The following is a 15,524-nucleotide window of genomic DNA, read 5'->3' on the forward strand; positions in this document are numbered from 1 at the left end:
AATCCAGTGAACGCCTTTGAAGAAGAGGCACGAGGCTTTTATTTTGTAGTCCAGTTTTTCCAACTTCCTGTTTGTTTTTCTCCGCTTGACTTCACAGCTCCACGCAAGCCCCCCAAATTCCCCCTGCTTCCGGGATGTCAAATGTTTTATTTTTTAATTATCTATTTACTTTTTACAGTGTGTCAATACTCTCCTAAAATGCCCCGGAAAGCGTAACGGTGCGTGAATTAAAGCAAATATTTATTTTACTCCGTCCGACCCGGCCTATCATAAAACACCAGCTGTTTCATCTCACGTGACGTTAGTAAGGTCACGGGGAGAGCTGGAATGCAGTTGGTCCATCATCAGGACCAGAGCTGGAGTCAGAGCATCTCTTCACATAAAACCACCGCTGGGACTTGAGCTCTAATGTTAAAAACGTAGCTATCTGCAGCAAAAACTGTACTTGTAAAACAGTAGAAACCATATTTTAACTGATATTCTTGAATTTATTTGTGGTCACAAACATGTGGGGCATAAACTCAAGAAGCAGTTCAGAGGTCAAATGTGCTGTGCTCAGTGTTTCACTTGCGACACTAAGTAGCCTGATGGCATACATAAATATAATATTCTAATTATTAATGCGATGTGACTGCAATGGGTATTGAAATAAGTACAAATTCAGGATATGAAGTTTGTTTCAATCTATATTTGACATTCTTCAGTGCAGTCCAGATGACAAAAATATAGAAATTGAACAATATGACAACTTGAAGCTATCAAATCTGTTTATGTAAAAGGTATTAAAACTGTTGTAATTCAGCATATCAATCAACAACAACAAACTAAATCAACAAAGTACATCAATATGATGAGTCTCTTGATTTTAAATGTTATGATTTCATAAAGTCCTTTTGCAGAGGCTGGCCAGCTAGAAAGCACAGCAGAGCCTTCTAAATTGTACGTTCATCTCCAGTGTGAATGCAATGCCCCAAAGAAATCTGTTGGTGTCACTGTACAAAAATGCAGGCAATCTTTTCAGGAGCAGAACAGACAGCAAAGGCTCCCTGAGGTTCCTGGGAAATGAAGTTCAGCACATCAGAGGGCCCACTGGACTGTGAACACTTCTGACATGGGTAATGCAATGTTCGTCACTGTCAGAGTCTGTGGAGAGAAAAAAAAGACAGTTTTGGAGGCTGTCACACATGTAGGGACAGGATGAGTAGCAGGGCAGAACACACAAAAGCAATTAAATTCAAACAGAAGTGAGCAAGAACTGAGGAGGCATCAAAGAAATCCCAGCTGAGTCGCTCTAAACTCACCTTGGTGTCTGTGTGATACGTAAAATCACTGACTTTTTCACCATTTGCTAATACATAGTGGGGCGGAGAGGGGACCCCGAACACCTGCAGCCCCCCCAGCACCAGACCATCCAGAGACCCATTCAGCCTGACAGGGTCACTCACAACCTGAGACTGCAGAGGGGGAAACAGCAACAAATTGAAGAGACTGAAATCAATAATAGTAGTCATCAAGCAGCAGCACAGTAACATGCAAATCACTGCTGAGCAGTTTCCAAACGCAAATAGCCCTGCCGTCTGTTCTCTACCTGTCCGGCAATGAAGATAATATAGCAGTAATTTTGCATTTCGAAGGTGTGGAGGCTGTCCCCGTCATCCCAGAACAGGTCTCCTCGGGCCCAGCCGCCAGCAGACAGCGCCACCGTCAGGAAGAAAGGGTTCTGTCGCGACGATGTGGTCGTCAAAGCAGGTTCCTTCATAAGTAAAGGAAGATCAAAGGAGAAGAAGAAGAGAAAGTGTTTCAACATTTTGGACTATGGAAAAATCTTCACAGTGTGAACTGACGTACAGGAATTACTTGAAAAAACTGCAGTGTTGAAATAGTCACACAGAAACTGGCATAAACGCTGGGTCTTTGTTTTATTGTAACCTCAAAATAAAAAAGTCCTATTTTTGCTACATCCGTTTCATCTATACCCTGATTGACTGATTGACAGTGAATAACAAAAAAGAAAAAAAAAAAATAATACACCTAAAAAAAGCTCTGAATTGTCCTTACATGTTAATTAAATAGGACACATAAAAAAAAAGAAATCAACACACATTCTAACTGTGAAGCCACAATTACGTCTTTGTGTTATGTTACAAATAAATATTTGAAAACAAAAGAAGTAAATTATTCTCGCAATCCAGATTTTTGAATAATTCTTCAGATGAATCACATTTTGATCCTACTGAACCAAAAATGCTGCAGTCCAGAGCAGAGGCCCACCTGTCGGGGGATGATGTGTCCCGCCCTCACATGGACGTTGATAGTGTCCAACGGGGCGGGCAGGAGCAAGTACTGACCGTTAGTGTAGTACGGCTGACCCTTGAAAGAGCAAAACAAATTAAAAAAAATAAGCCACTAAACAGTGGAATCCTGTGTCAGGATGAGCAACTGATTTAATCTCCGTGGTGAGTTTGGAAACACAGCACAGTCTGAATGTGAAAACACATGAAAACAGTCGAGCTACTCACATCGTGCAGACTGTACCAAGTGCCAGGGGGCAGGTATGCAGCCAGCTCCACTGCTCCCTGCTCTAAAACCGGGCTAATGAGGACGGAACTCCCCCACAGGAACTGGCGGTCTATAGTCTGACAGTTGGGATCTGTGGGAAACCTACAGGGGCAGAATGGTGACATCCCTGTGATTCTGATCATAAATGACAATTATAATAACAAGATGAATGTGCTTTATCTACATCTAATTTAATAATATAGTAAATATCATTCAGTAGTATCACAGTCTGGCAGTTCCCTGATGTTTTCCATAAACTGTTTATCATCCCATGATGCAATACAAAGATGAAGTCATTCCTCAACAGACACTTTCAAAAAACAAATGAGTATGAGAACAATAGCTTTTTGGAGCAGAGGAGAAGAAAACGACACGTACTCCATAAAGAGAGGCCTGGCCACAGTGTCAGCAGAAGTGTGTGCATGGTGGAAGAGTGTGTAGAGGAACGGGAGGAGAGAGTAGCGAAGGTTCACCGCGCTCCGCATGGCTGCCTGGGCCTTCTGCCCAAACACATAGGGCTCCTGGGGCTGTGGGACAAAGACGAGCACAAACACACACACACAATGAGAAGAGATAGTATTACCTCTATTTATTATACATGGACCAGATGGGCCGCCGCGGACACCGAGGTAGAAATATGCAGCCAGATCTACTGCGCAGCTGAAGTTGCAAATGAACAGAAATGTACATAGAAAAACACACAAGTTTACAAGAAAAACTCATGGAAAGCATTTGTCTCACAGCATTGGCCCTGTCGTTGTGGTTCCTCATAAACGGGTAGAAGGCTCCGAGCTGCATCCATCTCACACACAGCTCCTCGGTGGTGTTTCCTTCGAAGCCACAGACGTCTGCTCCTGCCAGAGGAACCCCGAACAGGCTGAACTGCAGCACGGCTGGAGATGACAGGCACACAACAATCCACCATGTAGTCACGCCAATAAAGATGGTTAACACACAACCCATGTCATATTTTATGTTTTTTTTAAGCAACTTAATTGATGTGATTTTTAACTTGTGTTTCAGTGTGTTTTTTGTCATTTTAATATCTCTTCTAGTTCATTTGTGTTCAATCCAGTTCACATTCTCTCAAATGTAACTGTTGCCAATGGATCAAACTTGTTTGGTGTTTTTATTTCTTGTTTATAACCTCCACTGCATAATAAGGATATGAACACAGGGTGGAGACATGTGAGGACAAAGTGCAAACAGCTTCTCGAATTGAACATTGATTTTTTTTTCCCCTTTACATCTGGAACAACTTCACACACAACATAAATGTACAAGTTCTTCTGAATTCCTTATATTTACAGGTTCAATGTCCTTTCATCACAATATCAATCTTTATGTGAAGCACTTTGAATTATACCAAGCTGCATCAACAGTGAGTCTTTAATAAAGTTTGGATGATTGATCGTTTACTTGAAATGGAGTGATCACAGCTACACGAATGAGTGAAAATATTTTTTTACACCATGAGAAACCTTCATTTCAACACTTCAACTGAAAGCTGTGGGTGAGAAGAACCAGACTTCATCTGTTAGCATAAATGAATGAAGCTGCTATGTTGGAATGTGAGCCCAAACACAAGTGCAGAGCAGCAAGCAAACAGCATCTGCAAGCACCATTCCCTCTGAAAACCTCATCAGAGAAACAAGCAACACATCTTAGGCATAATGAGAAGGACTTTGCTGCTATGGTGAGTTTTCATCTCTAACCAACAACGCAGCAGGACGACATCTCCTCACCAGGAATGGAGAATCGAAGCTGCTCCCAGTCGCTCCTGACGTCTCCTGTCCACACGCCAGAGAAATGTCCGATGCTTGGATAGGAGGAGCGCGACAGCACGAAGGGCCGCTTCATCCGCACTTTCACAAGAGCGCTGAGGATGAGCCAAGAGTCAAAAATTGACAAGGTACATCCATCCATCCAATTCAATTTACTGCCACATGTGATGCGACTCAATCCCAGCTGACTATGGGCGAAGGCAGGAAAGCGTTCTTCCATTGCAGCCAGTCTCCTAAAGCCTATGGACAGTACTGTACATCTTATCCCTTTGTGACTTCACCTGTGTGTTGCATACGCTTCCGTCAGCCCATAGAGATTGTGCAGGTTGTAGTGAGAGGACAGTTTCTGCTGCGCAGACATGCACAGAGTTCCTGAGTTCAAACGGCCTCCGACCACGCCTGTTCATACAACATTCAGAAAGACGCATCAGTCATCTGTAATGTGTATTCCACAACAGAACTTTGACTTGAACGCAACACCAATAGTATTTGCTTTCCAATACATTGCATGCAAAATCCAAAAGTTATTCTGTCCACTCACTGGGTGTAAATGGTGGATTTTCAAAGTCACTGTCAGGACATCCGTCTACCGAGCCCTGCACAAAGCTTGCGGGTTCATTCATGTCCTGGATGGATCATTTTAGGGAGAAACAAAGATATATATTTTTTTTCAATCTGACTGTAATGCAAGTCAAACACACAATCATAAAGACAACAAATTGAAAACATGCTTAAATCAGATGTACAGTGTTTATGAGTGTACATACAATCCACAGTCCATCCACTGGAACTTTGGAATGGAAATCTCTAATGCAGTCCTCCCACCACTGTCTAGTCTCTGGGTTGGTGAAGTCTGGGAAGGCCGTAGGGCCGGGCCAAACCTGTGAACAGTGGACAACATGCATGACAACCACGTCCAGGTTTAAATAAAAGGATACTGAAGAATGCTGTGCAAACCACTAAAACAGTTGGGGGATAGCCTATATTTTCACTAAAAAAGAAAGGTCCTACCTTCCCGATCAAGATGTCTCCTGTTGCATTTTTGATAAAAACGTCTCGTTTCAGGCCATCGTCGAAGGGAGGGTAAGTCCCAGGAGGACTGGTGCTGCTGATGCCAGGATCCTGGAGCGTAAACCAGGACAGAAGGCCTCAGTCACGAGTCAAGAGGTTTCTGCTGCCATCTACTGGAAAAAGCTGAGAAAACTAAGACATAATAAAAAAAAAAAAAAAAACCAGCTCATTTCTTCTGTTCATTTCAATCAAATTTGAAAAAAATAACTATTTTTTTAAACAGGAGCAAAAGTTTCTGAAGCCTCATAAACTTGTCACACCAGAATGAGGATGTACTTCATGCCTCTCCTATGAAAGTCCTCCACCATGTCTGGAAGGTCCCCGAATCGCCAGGGGTCAAAGGTGAACACCCTTTGCTTGTGTGCATAATCCAAGTCATTCCACTGCACATCCTGTTGATTTAAAAAAAAAAAAAACAACTCTTACAAATACATGTGTTGTTTTTTTGGGGGGCATTATTGCAGAAAGATTCATACATGAATAGAAGGAAGAATATTCAATTATATTCTTTATATAGTAGAATGGTCTCACACAAACTTCTTGCATTTTTTGCAACACTCTGGACAAAACTTGATTTTTCCGCCCCATAATGCATTTTATAAAGAATTTCATTAATTTTTTTCCTGAAGTCTTCTCATGGAAACCCTAGGGTGCCCAAATGCTATGAATAAACAAGTTTCCAAGTCTTGTTTAAAACTGAATTTACCACACTGTTAAGTTCAGAGAGTACAGAGGTCAAAACATTTTCTGAATCAAGTCAGTATTTAATAGAAAGGCTTTCAGGAATACAGCTTACCAAAGGAAATTTGGCATTGTGCATGCGTTGCGCCACCCTCCGGGTGGTATTACTGGTGGTGTAACCCCAGCGACACAGATGAAAGCCCAGTGACCAATAAGGAGGCATCATGGGATAGCCTGGAATGGGCAGACGTGTATTGATACATTCACTTGTATTCACCAGACTGCCTCTGTGTTCTTTCAAACATGTATACAATTACCGTTACTACACTTAGATATGTTCTTGAATGTCCGATAAAGACCCAAAAGACATACCGATGATTTGGAGGTACTGTCGCACAACGCTGGAAGGGTCAGGACCCAGGAAAATGTACAGATCCAGGATTCCTCCGGTGGACACCCATGTGAGAGCCGGGGTGGGCTGGAAAGCCACCTCTGCAGGGACATTCAGGAGGACAGTAAGGCATTAAAAGTCTCACTGTGAGCTTGTATATTATATATTTTATATGTGCATCACACAAAACTTATAGCACAATACCCATTGCATTGCTGTTGAGAAGAAAAACTCCATGTGCCAAGCCATCCTCTTCTTGTACGATGTAAAATGGATGGGAGCCATACAGGTTTGCGTCTGCCTATAGAGATAGACAAAGTCGACTGTGAGGTTCTATGTTGTTTGCTGCAGCATTTTTTACAAAGTTACAGTGTGCTTCACAGTCAAGGCATTGCAAACCGTTGGGATTAGTACAGCTCATATAGAACTCATGGTTTGTTTAGACCTTCATATGTTGGAAGAAGCACATTGAATTGAACCCGGATGGAAAGCCAGTGAATATAATATACAACAGGATATAAAACTGATGTGTGTTCTTTAAATGGGTCGTGTTTGTAATCTCGCAGCAGAACTTTGGACCAGCTGAATGTGATTCATCGGCCGACGAACTGCTGAGACAAGTGTTAAGAGAGTTACATTTGCTGAACCTTGAAGAAATGAGGACAACGGCAATCAGCTAAGAAGTAGTTCAACCACAGGTTAACAGATTATTACCATTCCAGGGGTCGGCAATATCATGTGGCAAACATATAACCACTGTGGGGAGTGAAGTTTAATTTCTAATTAGTCTGCTTTGGGGACCACGTCCTGATCTAAAATGAATGAAAAATCCCTCAGGTGATATTAAATAGCTCCCCAGCTCTTTTGCTGGGTTACCAACAGTGAAGACTTACATGTGGAGCCATGTCTCTGTTCCACAAGCTCAGAGAAGTCCAGTTAAGGTCCAAGCGGAGGGAGGTGTAATGCTCCCCGAGGCCGGACACCAAGGAGGAGGCCAGTGTGGTGGACAGCTGCAGGTACTGGTCAGCAAACAGCAGAGGAGCGACTGTGGTGTTCATACTGGAGAGACGGGACACAAGACACACACTACATTACAGTCAGAACCTTACATTCAGGATGCAACTTTTTTGGCTAACTTTGCACATAGGTCAAATATATAATGCAACCTCAATAGAATAGAACTTCAGAGATCCACTCACATCACCCTTCTGTTGGATTTTCGTCGCACCACGAAGCCAAATGGGTCAGGATGGTATTCGATGGTATACAGGACGTCCTCAGCAGCAGCGTTCTTCTTGGGGACGCCGGCTGGCAGGGGAACCTCATAGCGCTGAGAGGAAGGGTCTTTCAGCTAGGACAGAAATAAGTGACATTTTTACAGCTACTTTCTGAAGAACAGAAATGTAGAAGAGCTCATTTCCCCATGTATACTTCTGAACAATCCCTCAGACTCCACTGCACCAAATGTGCAAGCTTCAGAATTGTTTTAATTGCATTACATAATAACAAAACATTGTTTACATGCATATGTTCTTATAAAACACTTGCATCTGGCAATTTGTGTGCAACATCTTAAGAATTTAATTCTCTATCATACTGAGGTTTCCTTAAGGGGCCAAAACCTGTGAGTCAATAAGTTATTCTTCATAAATGGCAGCGATTACATTTCAATTATACAAGCTAAACGTCTCATAATTCCAGGAACTACGCTACACATTAGTTATCATCAACCTCTTAAAGACATAAGGCTCTAATTTGACGGCGCAACTTGGCGATGATCAGCGGCGGAGGCAGCGCATTCCTATTTTCGACAGGCGCAGAAGAGGGTTTCTGACCGGTCTGCTGCACTTGCGCCGAGATGGGCGTGGCGGCGCACCAGAGGGAGGGCTCGACAGAATCAGCTGGGCGCAGTGAGAGTTTAGTGCAGAAGGTGTGAGCAGGCTGGGGAGCGGAGGATCTGATGATAATTTGTCTGAGAAAACCTCCGTGGCAGGGTTTCAGCTTGTCAGTGTCATGAAAGATACACAAAATCACTCATGAAGCACATAATTGTTTTTATCATCTTCTTTAACACTAGAACATCCAAGACGTTTGGGTTTTTAGAATTCAAATAAATCTGTTAAAATAATTCCCCTGTCCTCTAATTCTTTGAATTTTCCTAAATATGTGTCTTGTATTTTTTTCTTAAGCAAATAAGGTCCTAACAATGACACACATAATATTACAAAGCATTTATACCTCCAAAAGCCAACAGCGTCTCACAGACCGCTGATAAAAAAGACGCACCTCACAGGGCTTTTTTTTTTTTCTTCTGATTGATTTGTTTTGGTTGATGCGCGCATCTGAACAGGGAGACAGCAGACAATCAGACAGACAATCAGACAGACGGCCAAAAATACCAACCAAATCCCAAAAGAAAGACAATAAAAAGAGGCATAAATAAGAGATATAAGGTGGAAGAAGCTTTAGCAATGATACAGGAGGTCAGTGAGGGGGAATCGGATGGCGGAGACGTGTCGGACATCAGCGATCTTGACTGGAGTGAAGAGGAGGAACGTTCTGAATCACAGTCAGAACAGCCGCGGGCCAAACAGCTAAACAAATTTAATCCTGCCCCAGAAATACCGGACCGACCTCCAGCTGCTGTCCAGTCCAGCGTAGAACCTGCAGCAGCGCATGAAGTGCTCACGCGTCACCTCCAGGTATAGAGAATTACTGTAGGCTACTGTCAGTTTACAACTAAATAATAATAACATAAAATGGTGTAAAAAAAAATAAAAAATAAACTAATGTAATAAATCTCAACACAACAGTGAACACGGTATTGACAGCAGGAGCACTGCAGCGTTTCCAGAGGTGCCAGTTACAGATTCAGGTAAAATATTATATCCTCCATCAAATACAGCAAACCATGTATTTTTCGTTTCCAAAAATTAATTTTAGAACGAACATATTTTCTGAATAAATACCTTTGTCCTGTTGAGCCTGCAGTCCCAGAATAAAATGAGCAGGGTGAGGACGGGTCGGTGTGGGGGGGTGTCCATCCTGGTGCGCAGCCGGGGAGACTTATTTTACTAATTTTAATATGTTCTTGATTATTACTGACGGTTAATAATACAACTATTTTGTGTGTGTTGGCGTGTGTGTGCGTGTTTATCAAGGAAACAAGTGCGTGGAGAGTGAGTGAGAGGTGACGCTGCGCAAATGCGCACTGTAAAAAGTCAGATAAATTTTAAGACCTGATTTGAGGCATTAATAGAGCAGATTTGAGGCATTAAAAGTTTTGCTGATCCTCTTGACTTAATATTTTGTTTCTTTATCTTAATTTCTAATACATTAGATTACAGAAAAGCCTGTTGTGGTCCTGCACAAAAACACTGCATATGTATGACAGTCTGGTTGACCATAGCGGCCTTTGGAGGGGGGTAAGAATGCTGGCAACACGTGAAGCAGAGCGGAGGACGGAGCAGATAGCAGATGTCGCCACCATTCTCTCATAATTGATTATCCTTCGTCTGGGATGGCTGGAATGCCATGTGTGTGATAGGAATTATAGGGAATCATTTCAGAGGACATTGATCTGGATGACAGCAGAACCAGCATTCCTAGACTCACCCAGCTCCGCTGAGTGATTGGCGCGCAGACACCTGTAATTCTTTGTGCTTTCCCAAATGTATCTTTAAGAGTTATGATGCACACAAATAAAAACAGATTTTCCCTTTCCCTACAAAGTCTTTATGTAGCCTCTAAATGCAGGGTGTCTGCATTTTTATTTCATTTGTCTGGCTCCCCAAGCTCTTCAAGAGATTATTTATTTCAAAATACAGTCATATACATTGTTGCTCCACTATGGTTTAGTATTGAGGCCAGGAAATAAAATGTATTTCATCATGTAAATATAGCAGTGTCCTTCGCTGCAGTGCATTTGAAAAAAAAGGAGAGGTGTTCATTTGATTGGTCAAATTATGCTCAGCTGGGTTAAACCCACTTTCTCTCCTCCCTCTTGCGCCACCTGCGCCGGTGGGCGGGTTGGAGGCGTGACTGCGCCTGGTTCACGAAATTAGGACAATTTTCTGGACACACCCCGTTGACTTTATCCGCCGACGGCGCACTTTGCGCTCCGCTGACAGCAGGCGGATTCGGCAGAGTCTACGAAGTTAGAGCCCATAGATTTTCAAGGCCAGAATAAAACTTTCTGGAGATTACTGATTTACCAGAAAAATATTGCTTTAAAAAATCTATACATTCTGGTAAATCAGTAATCTCCAGAAAGTTTTATTCTGGCCTTGAAAATCTATGTCTTTAAGAGGTTGATGATAACTAATGTGTAGCGTAGTTCCTGGAATTATGAGACGTTTAGCTTGTATAATTGAAATGTAATCGCTGCCATTTATGAAGAATAACTTATTGACTCACAGGTTTTGGCCCCCAAAAAACTAGATATTTTTGCCCATTCATTCACATTTTTCTGAAACTCCTTGTGGGAATTTCAGCATATTGAAAATGTAAATAACTGGATTCAATTTTTTTCAGTTAACAAAATTATCCATACAATTACACAAGTCCAAGCATTTGTGTACTAATTGGTCTTATTTGCATGCAATGAAATATGTTTATATGAAAAATCCTGAAACAGCTGCTTAGACACAGTGTATAATCTAGATGGAAGATGGGTGGATTATAAAATTTTAGGGATATCACATTGGAGCCTTCTCCTCATTTCAGAGGTTGTAAATATTTTAATCCCATAAACACTAAACATAATTTCTGTAACCTAGGTAAACAACACGCTCTGGTTTTAACAATACAAAGTTTTTCAAAAGCTCAGTTTTTTATGGTTTATTTATTACGTTCTCAAGTCAAACACCAAATGTGAACAAGCTGAAATACAGTGGTTGTGTATAACAGTTTAATCAGGTATTGTATGACTGTCATAAATTTGCAAGGAATGTAGAAGCTTACCCAGATGGCCACGAGCCCAATATAGGGTAAAAACATATTCTCTATCACAAAACAAATCATGTACACTGTAAAACAAAATCATTCCTCAAATACCACTGAATATGTCATCTGCTGTTTCCAAAGGTCAGTATACTACTCTACAGCATCATCCATCTTCTGTCATACTTAGTGGAAGGTAAACCCTTCTCAGCTATGAGTGAATGCAGGGTCATTATTCATGAAGAGACAGATCATCACAAACTCTCACATTGACACATTGACAATTGCATGCAGAGAAAAGTCACACATGCAGAGAGAGAACAGGTAAATCGGTTCCTTTATATGAAAAAGATTTTTTGTAACGGATAAGTTACTTTTTTTAACTTCTTGTCAAGAACATTTCAGGTCCAGTGGAGAGTCATTCTGTGTTGACTTTGCATGTTCTCCTTCTGCCCGTGTGAGGATTCTCTGAGTACTCCAGTTCAAAATGCAATGCAGATTATTTGATTTATCAGATTAATTGGTATGAATGTGAGTGTGTGTGTGTGTGTTTGTTAGCACTGTGCCCGCAGCCATGAGTTGGATAAAGTGGTATAACTTGGTATTTGGATTATTGTGTGTATATAGGTAATGTATATTAGGGATGGACACATATGAAACCAACTTGAGTACTTACAGTGAGGTGCAGACAGCCTGAGTCTTCTTCGATGACCTCCAGGCTGAGGACGGGGATGTCTTTGGGGAGATAGGAGGGATGGACCCGGGTCAAAGTGGCACCATGGCCCCGCCTGGTGGGCGTGAGGGGACCCATCGTGTAACCCGGGTACAAACTGGGGTAAAAGCACCAAGGTGGTCCTGCATAGCTGGGCAGAGGAGAGTAGCAGCAGCCCCTCTCCTCACACTCCTCCTGGCTGAGGGTTCGATCCCTGCCGCAGGCAAACCGACTCTCAGGAGCTGCGGTGCATTCACGGGCCCTCGGAATTTTAATTTCCTGGTGGGTCTCTGTAAGAAACCTCCGCGCATTTTTCTGTGGTTCTTGTGGAAAATAAACGAATCTATCGCCATGAATTGACCCAACCAGTCCGTGGTCGGCACACAACCATGCAAACGAAAAGAAGAGTAGGAGCACGGCCGCTGCGAAGGCAGACAGAGTACTCATGTTACGGTTCGTCAAGCCGCAACGGAGGCGTGTTTTTAAGACGGTCAAGTTATTAAAGCCAACACAACTGAAAACACGTATCGGAATTCAGCTTAATGTGCACTTTCAAATACGCCAAAGTGTCAAAAACACGCCAGGCGCAGAAATAAAAAATAGTACAAGCATATTAATGGCAGCATGAAGGCTGAAGTGAAAACTACGGCAGGTGCACTAGGACAAAAAGGCAAGTTTTGCTCTATGCATAAAGCATGATTCACGCCTGCCATTGTAAATGAGCCGTCATAAACTTTAAAGTTTTTTTTTAACAGAACCAATGCATCTTCGTCTCTCAAAAACTATCCTCACTTTACCCTCACGCTAAACTCTGTATTATTATTTTTGCAATTATTCCTGTCAAGTGCAATGTACTGTCATTTTGAAACATAATATCAGTTGCCAGGGCAATCTTTTACAGAAATCTAGTGATGCATCTATCATAATCAAAGATGAGGTAGAAAATTTAAATTGCGTGCAACTGTGATCAGTTTTAAAGTTTCCAAAATATTACTGTGAATGTAAATGCACGGAACGACTGAGTTAAATCTCAAAAGTGAAACATTTCTCAAATATACGTCAGTGTGAATGACAAAAACATATATTCTTGCCTCAGTCTGCATTTGGCTGTAGTCTAATAATTGTGTTGCATATTCATAAAATCCATCCATTTTCGATATCACTTAATCCTGTGCAGGGTCACTGGGTACTGGAGCCAATCCCAGCTAAGGCAGGATACATCCTGGACAGGTTTCCAAGTCTATCACAGGGCAAATACAGAGGAGACAACCATACTCACATCTCGGGGTAATTTATGATCATCAATTAATGTTAAATGCATATTTTTGGAGAAGAAATCAGAGGAGCTGGAGGGAAAAGCACACATGCGGAGAAAATGCAAACTCCACACGGCCCAGCTGAACCCAGACCTCACTGTGAGGAGCAAGCATTACTGTTCTCCAGAGAAATTGCCAATTTTATTTATTTATTTTTTTTTAACTTATTCTTTATTCAAAATCTGCAAAACAAATTCCACCATACAGCTGTAAAATACTAAATTTAACAGATACAATGTGGTACAATAGTACTCCTTGTTGCCATCAAACACTTTTTTCCCATATTACAATGAAACATAACAATTTTTTTTTCTCAATAAACAAGAATTGAATTACAGATACAATTGTGAATTGAAGACCATTTATCTTTAAATATGTCAATTTTCATTTGCAGTCTTGCAGTTATCTGCTCCATGTGATAAACTTCCTTCAGTTTGTTCTTCCATTGTGTAATGCTGGGGGGTTGAAGTTTAAGCCAGGAGGTAGTAATCTTTTTTTTTTTTGCAATCATAAGTAATATTTTTAATGGAATTCTGTTACAGTGTGGTATAAAATTAATTGGGAAAATTCCCAGAATTATAAAATTTGGTTCCAATGGAATTTTAATACCCAAGCAGTTTATAATTTCACTCTGAATGTCTTTCCAATAGTTTGTTAATCTGGGACAATCCCAAAATATGTGAGTATGGTCCCCCACACCACCACAACCCCTCCAACATCGATCTGAAGTTTTACCAAATTTGGATGTGACAAAAGGAGTTCTAAAAAAATCAAATTTTGGTTTTCCATTCAAACTCTCTTGGTGTTGGGCTGTTTGTTATTTTATATCCCTCCTGCATTGTTTGCTCCCAATCCTCATCCTAGATTATTATGTTCATTTCCAGTTCCCATTTTCCTTTAATGTCCTTTGTATCCTCTGTTCTGTCACCTTGCAATATTTTGTAGACATGTGAGACATATCTGCTATTAATTGTCCTTTTGATTACAGAAATAAAAAATTGTTCTATGCTAGTGGGTGGGGCTTGTGGAGACGTCAAATAATCATGTTTATGTAGATAGTGCCTTAATTGTAAGTATTTATAGAAATCATTGGCTGGAAGATTGTATTTTTGTTGGAGTTGCTGGAAGGTCATTAAATTCCCACTATTTACCAATTGACCCAACATCGTAAGGCCCTTTTCAGCCCAAGTTTTTAATCCAAATGAAGGAAGAAATTCAGGATTGTGATGAATTTGAATTAATCTGCAAATCGAGTAAGGGAGATTTAGTATCTTTTTGATATTTGACCATGTTGACAAAATAATTTTGACCCATTCATTTGTAATTTTTTTCTTCTTTTGTGACCATGCATCTGGACTTATGAAGAGAATCGTATCAAGAGATACGTCTTTACAATTACCTTGTTCCATCCTACACCAAATGGTATCCTCTTCTTGACGAACCCATGCCCCCATGGATCAAAGTTGAGCGGCATAATAATGAAATTGCCAATTTTAGAAATATTAATATGAATGTTTCATATGTGATACAGGTTGTTTTTATGCTTTTCTGCCTGTATTTTTTTATATGATTCCTGTTGGCATAATGAGTTTAAAAGTAAGTTATTGAGAGCAGGGCTTTATATTTTTACTCATGCATTCCTTCCTAATCAATACAGATTAAAATATTTCACATAACATTTGTTTTCTGTAGCGTCAGCGTACGTTTGAAAGATGGTGGCTGTTTAGATATGCACTGTGGTTCCTGTTGCACTCTCTCTCCCAGTGTAATATGTTTGTATAATGAGTAACCAAAAGAAGTGTTTTGTGACCGAAAACATGTTAACTTTGTGAACCTGTGTTGTGAATAACAGGAAAAAATATCTTGAATATATTATTGTATGCTTTAAAAAAAAACCCAGGTGTAGAAAAGTGTATTGTGTCATATTGTAATTGCAGAAGTAATTTGTAAAACAACCAAGCTTCAGATGCCTTTGTTAAAGTAATTACATGATTATATATTTTTGTAATGGTTAACAGAACAGAACCTGCTGCATTCATTGAATCACACATTTTACAAATTGGTCCAAT

The 15,524-nt window shown here is 40.8% G+C and overlaps 1 protein-coding gene across 1 annotated transcript; it reads right to left on the reverse strand.

The window, feature by feature from the left end:
* Nucleotides 1-620: 620 nt before the first annotated feature.
* gaa (alpha glucosidase) lies at nucleotides 621-13,264 on the reverse strand. Its single transcript, XM_030090427.1, has 19 exons — nucleotides 12,104-13,264; nucleotides 7,686-7,837; nucleotides 7,380-7,545; nucleotides 6,691-6,787; nucleotides 6,468-6,587; nucleotides 6,211-6,329; nucleotides 5,675-5,806; nucleotides 5,355-5,465; nucleotides 5,111-5,224; nucleotides 4,885-4,969; nucleotides 4,625-4,742; nucleotides 4,305-4,438; nucleotides 3,301-3,452; nucleotides 2,938-3,086; nucleotides 2,520-2,661; nucleotides 2,272-2,370; nucleotides 1,589-1,753; nucleotides 1,302-1,454; nucleotides 621-1,143 (listed from the first exon to the last, which is right to left on the reverse strand). Exons 1-19 carry the CDS (start codon nucleotides 12,584-12,586, stop codon nucleotides 1,078-1,080), a joined length of 2,757 nt encoding a protein of 918 aa, XP_029946287.1. The 5' UTR covers nucleotides 12,587-13,264; the 3' UTR covers nucleotides 621-1,077.
* Between the last annotated feature and the right edge of the window lie 2,260 nt (nucleotides 13,265-15,524).

Source organism: Salarias fasciatus, chromosome 4 (assembly GCF_902148845.1).
Source record: "Salarias fasciatus chromosome 4, fSalaFa1.1, whole genome shotgun sequence".
Lineage (NCBI taxonomy): Eukaryota > Metazoa > Chordata > Actinopteri > Blenniiformes > Blenniidae > Salarias > Salarias fasciatus.

What these genes read in the sequence shown, in the direction of transcription:
- gaa (XM_030090427.1), bottom strand. Translation starts at nt 12,586, where the DNA reads ATGAGTACTCTGTCTGCCTTCGCAGCGGCCGTGCTCCTACTCTTCTTT. An exon ending in GAGACATCTTGATCGGGAAG is followed by an intron (nt 5,225 to 5,354) that starts GTAGGACCTTTC and finishes CACTGTTCACAG; the next exon opens with GTTTGGCCCGGCCCTACGGC. An exon ending in AAATCCACCATTTACACCCA is followed by an intron (nt 4,743 to 4,884) that starts GTGAGTGGACAG and finishes TTGTATGAACAG; the next exon opens with GCGTGGTCGGAGGCCGTTTG.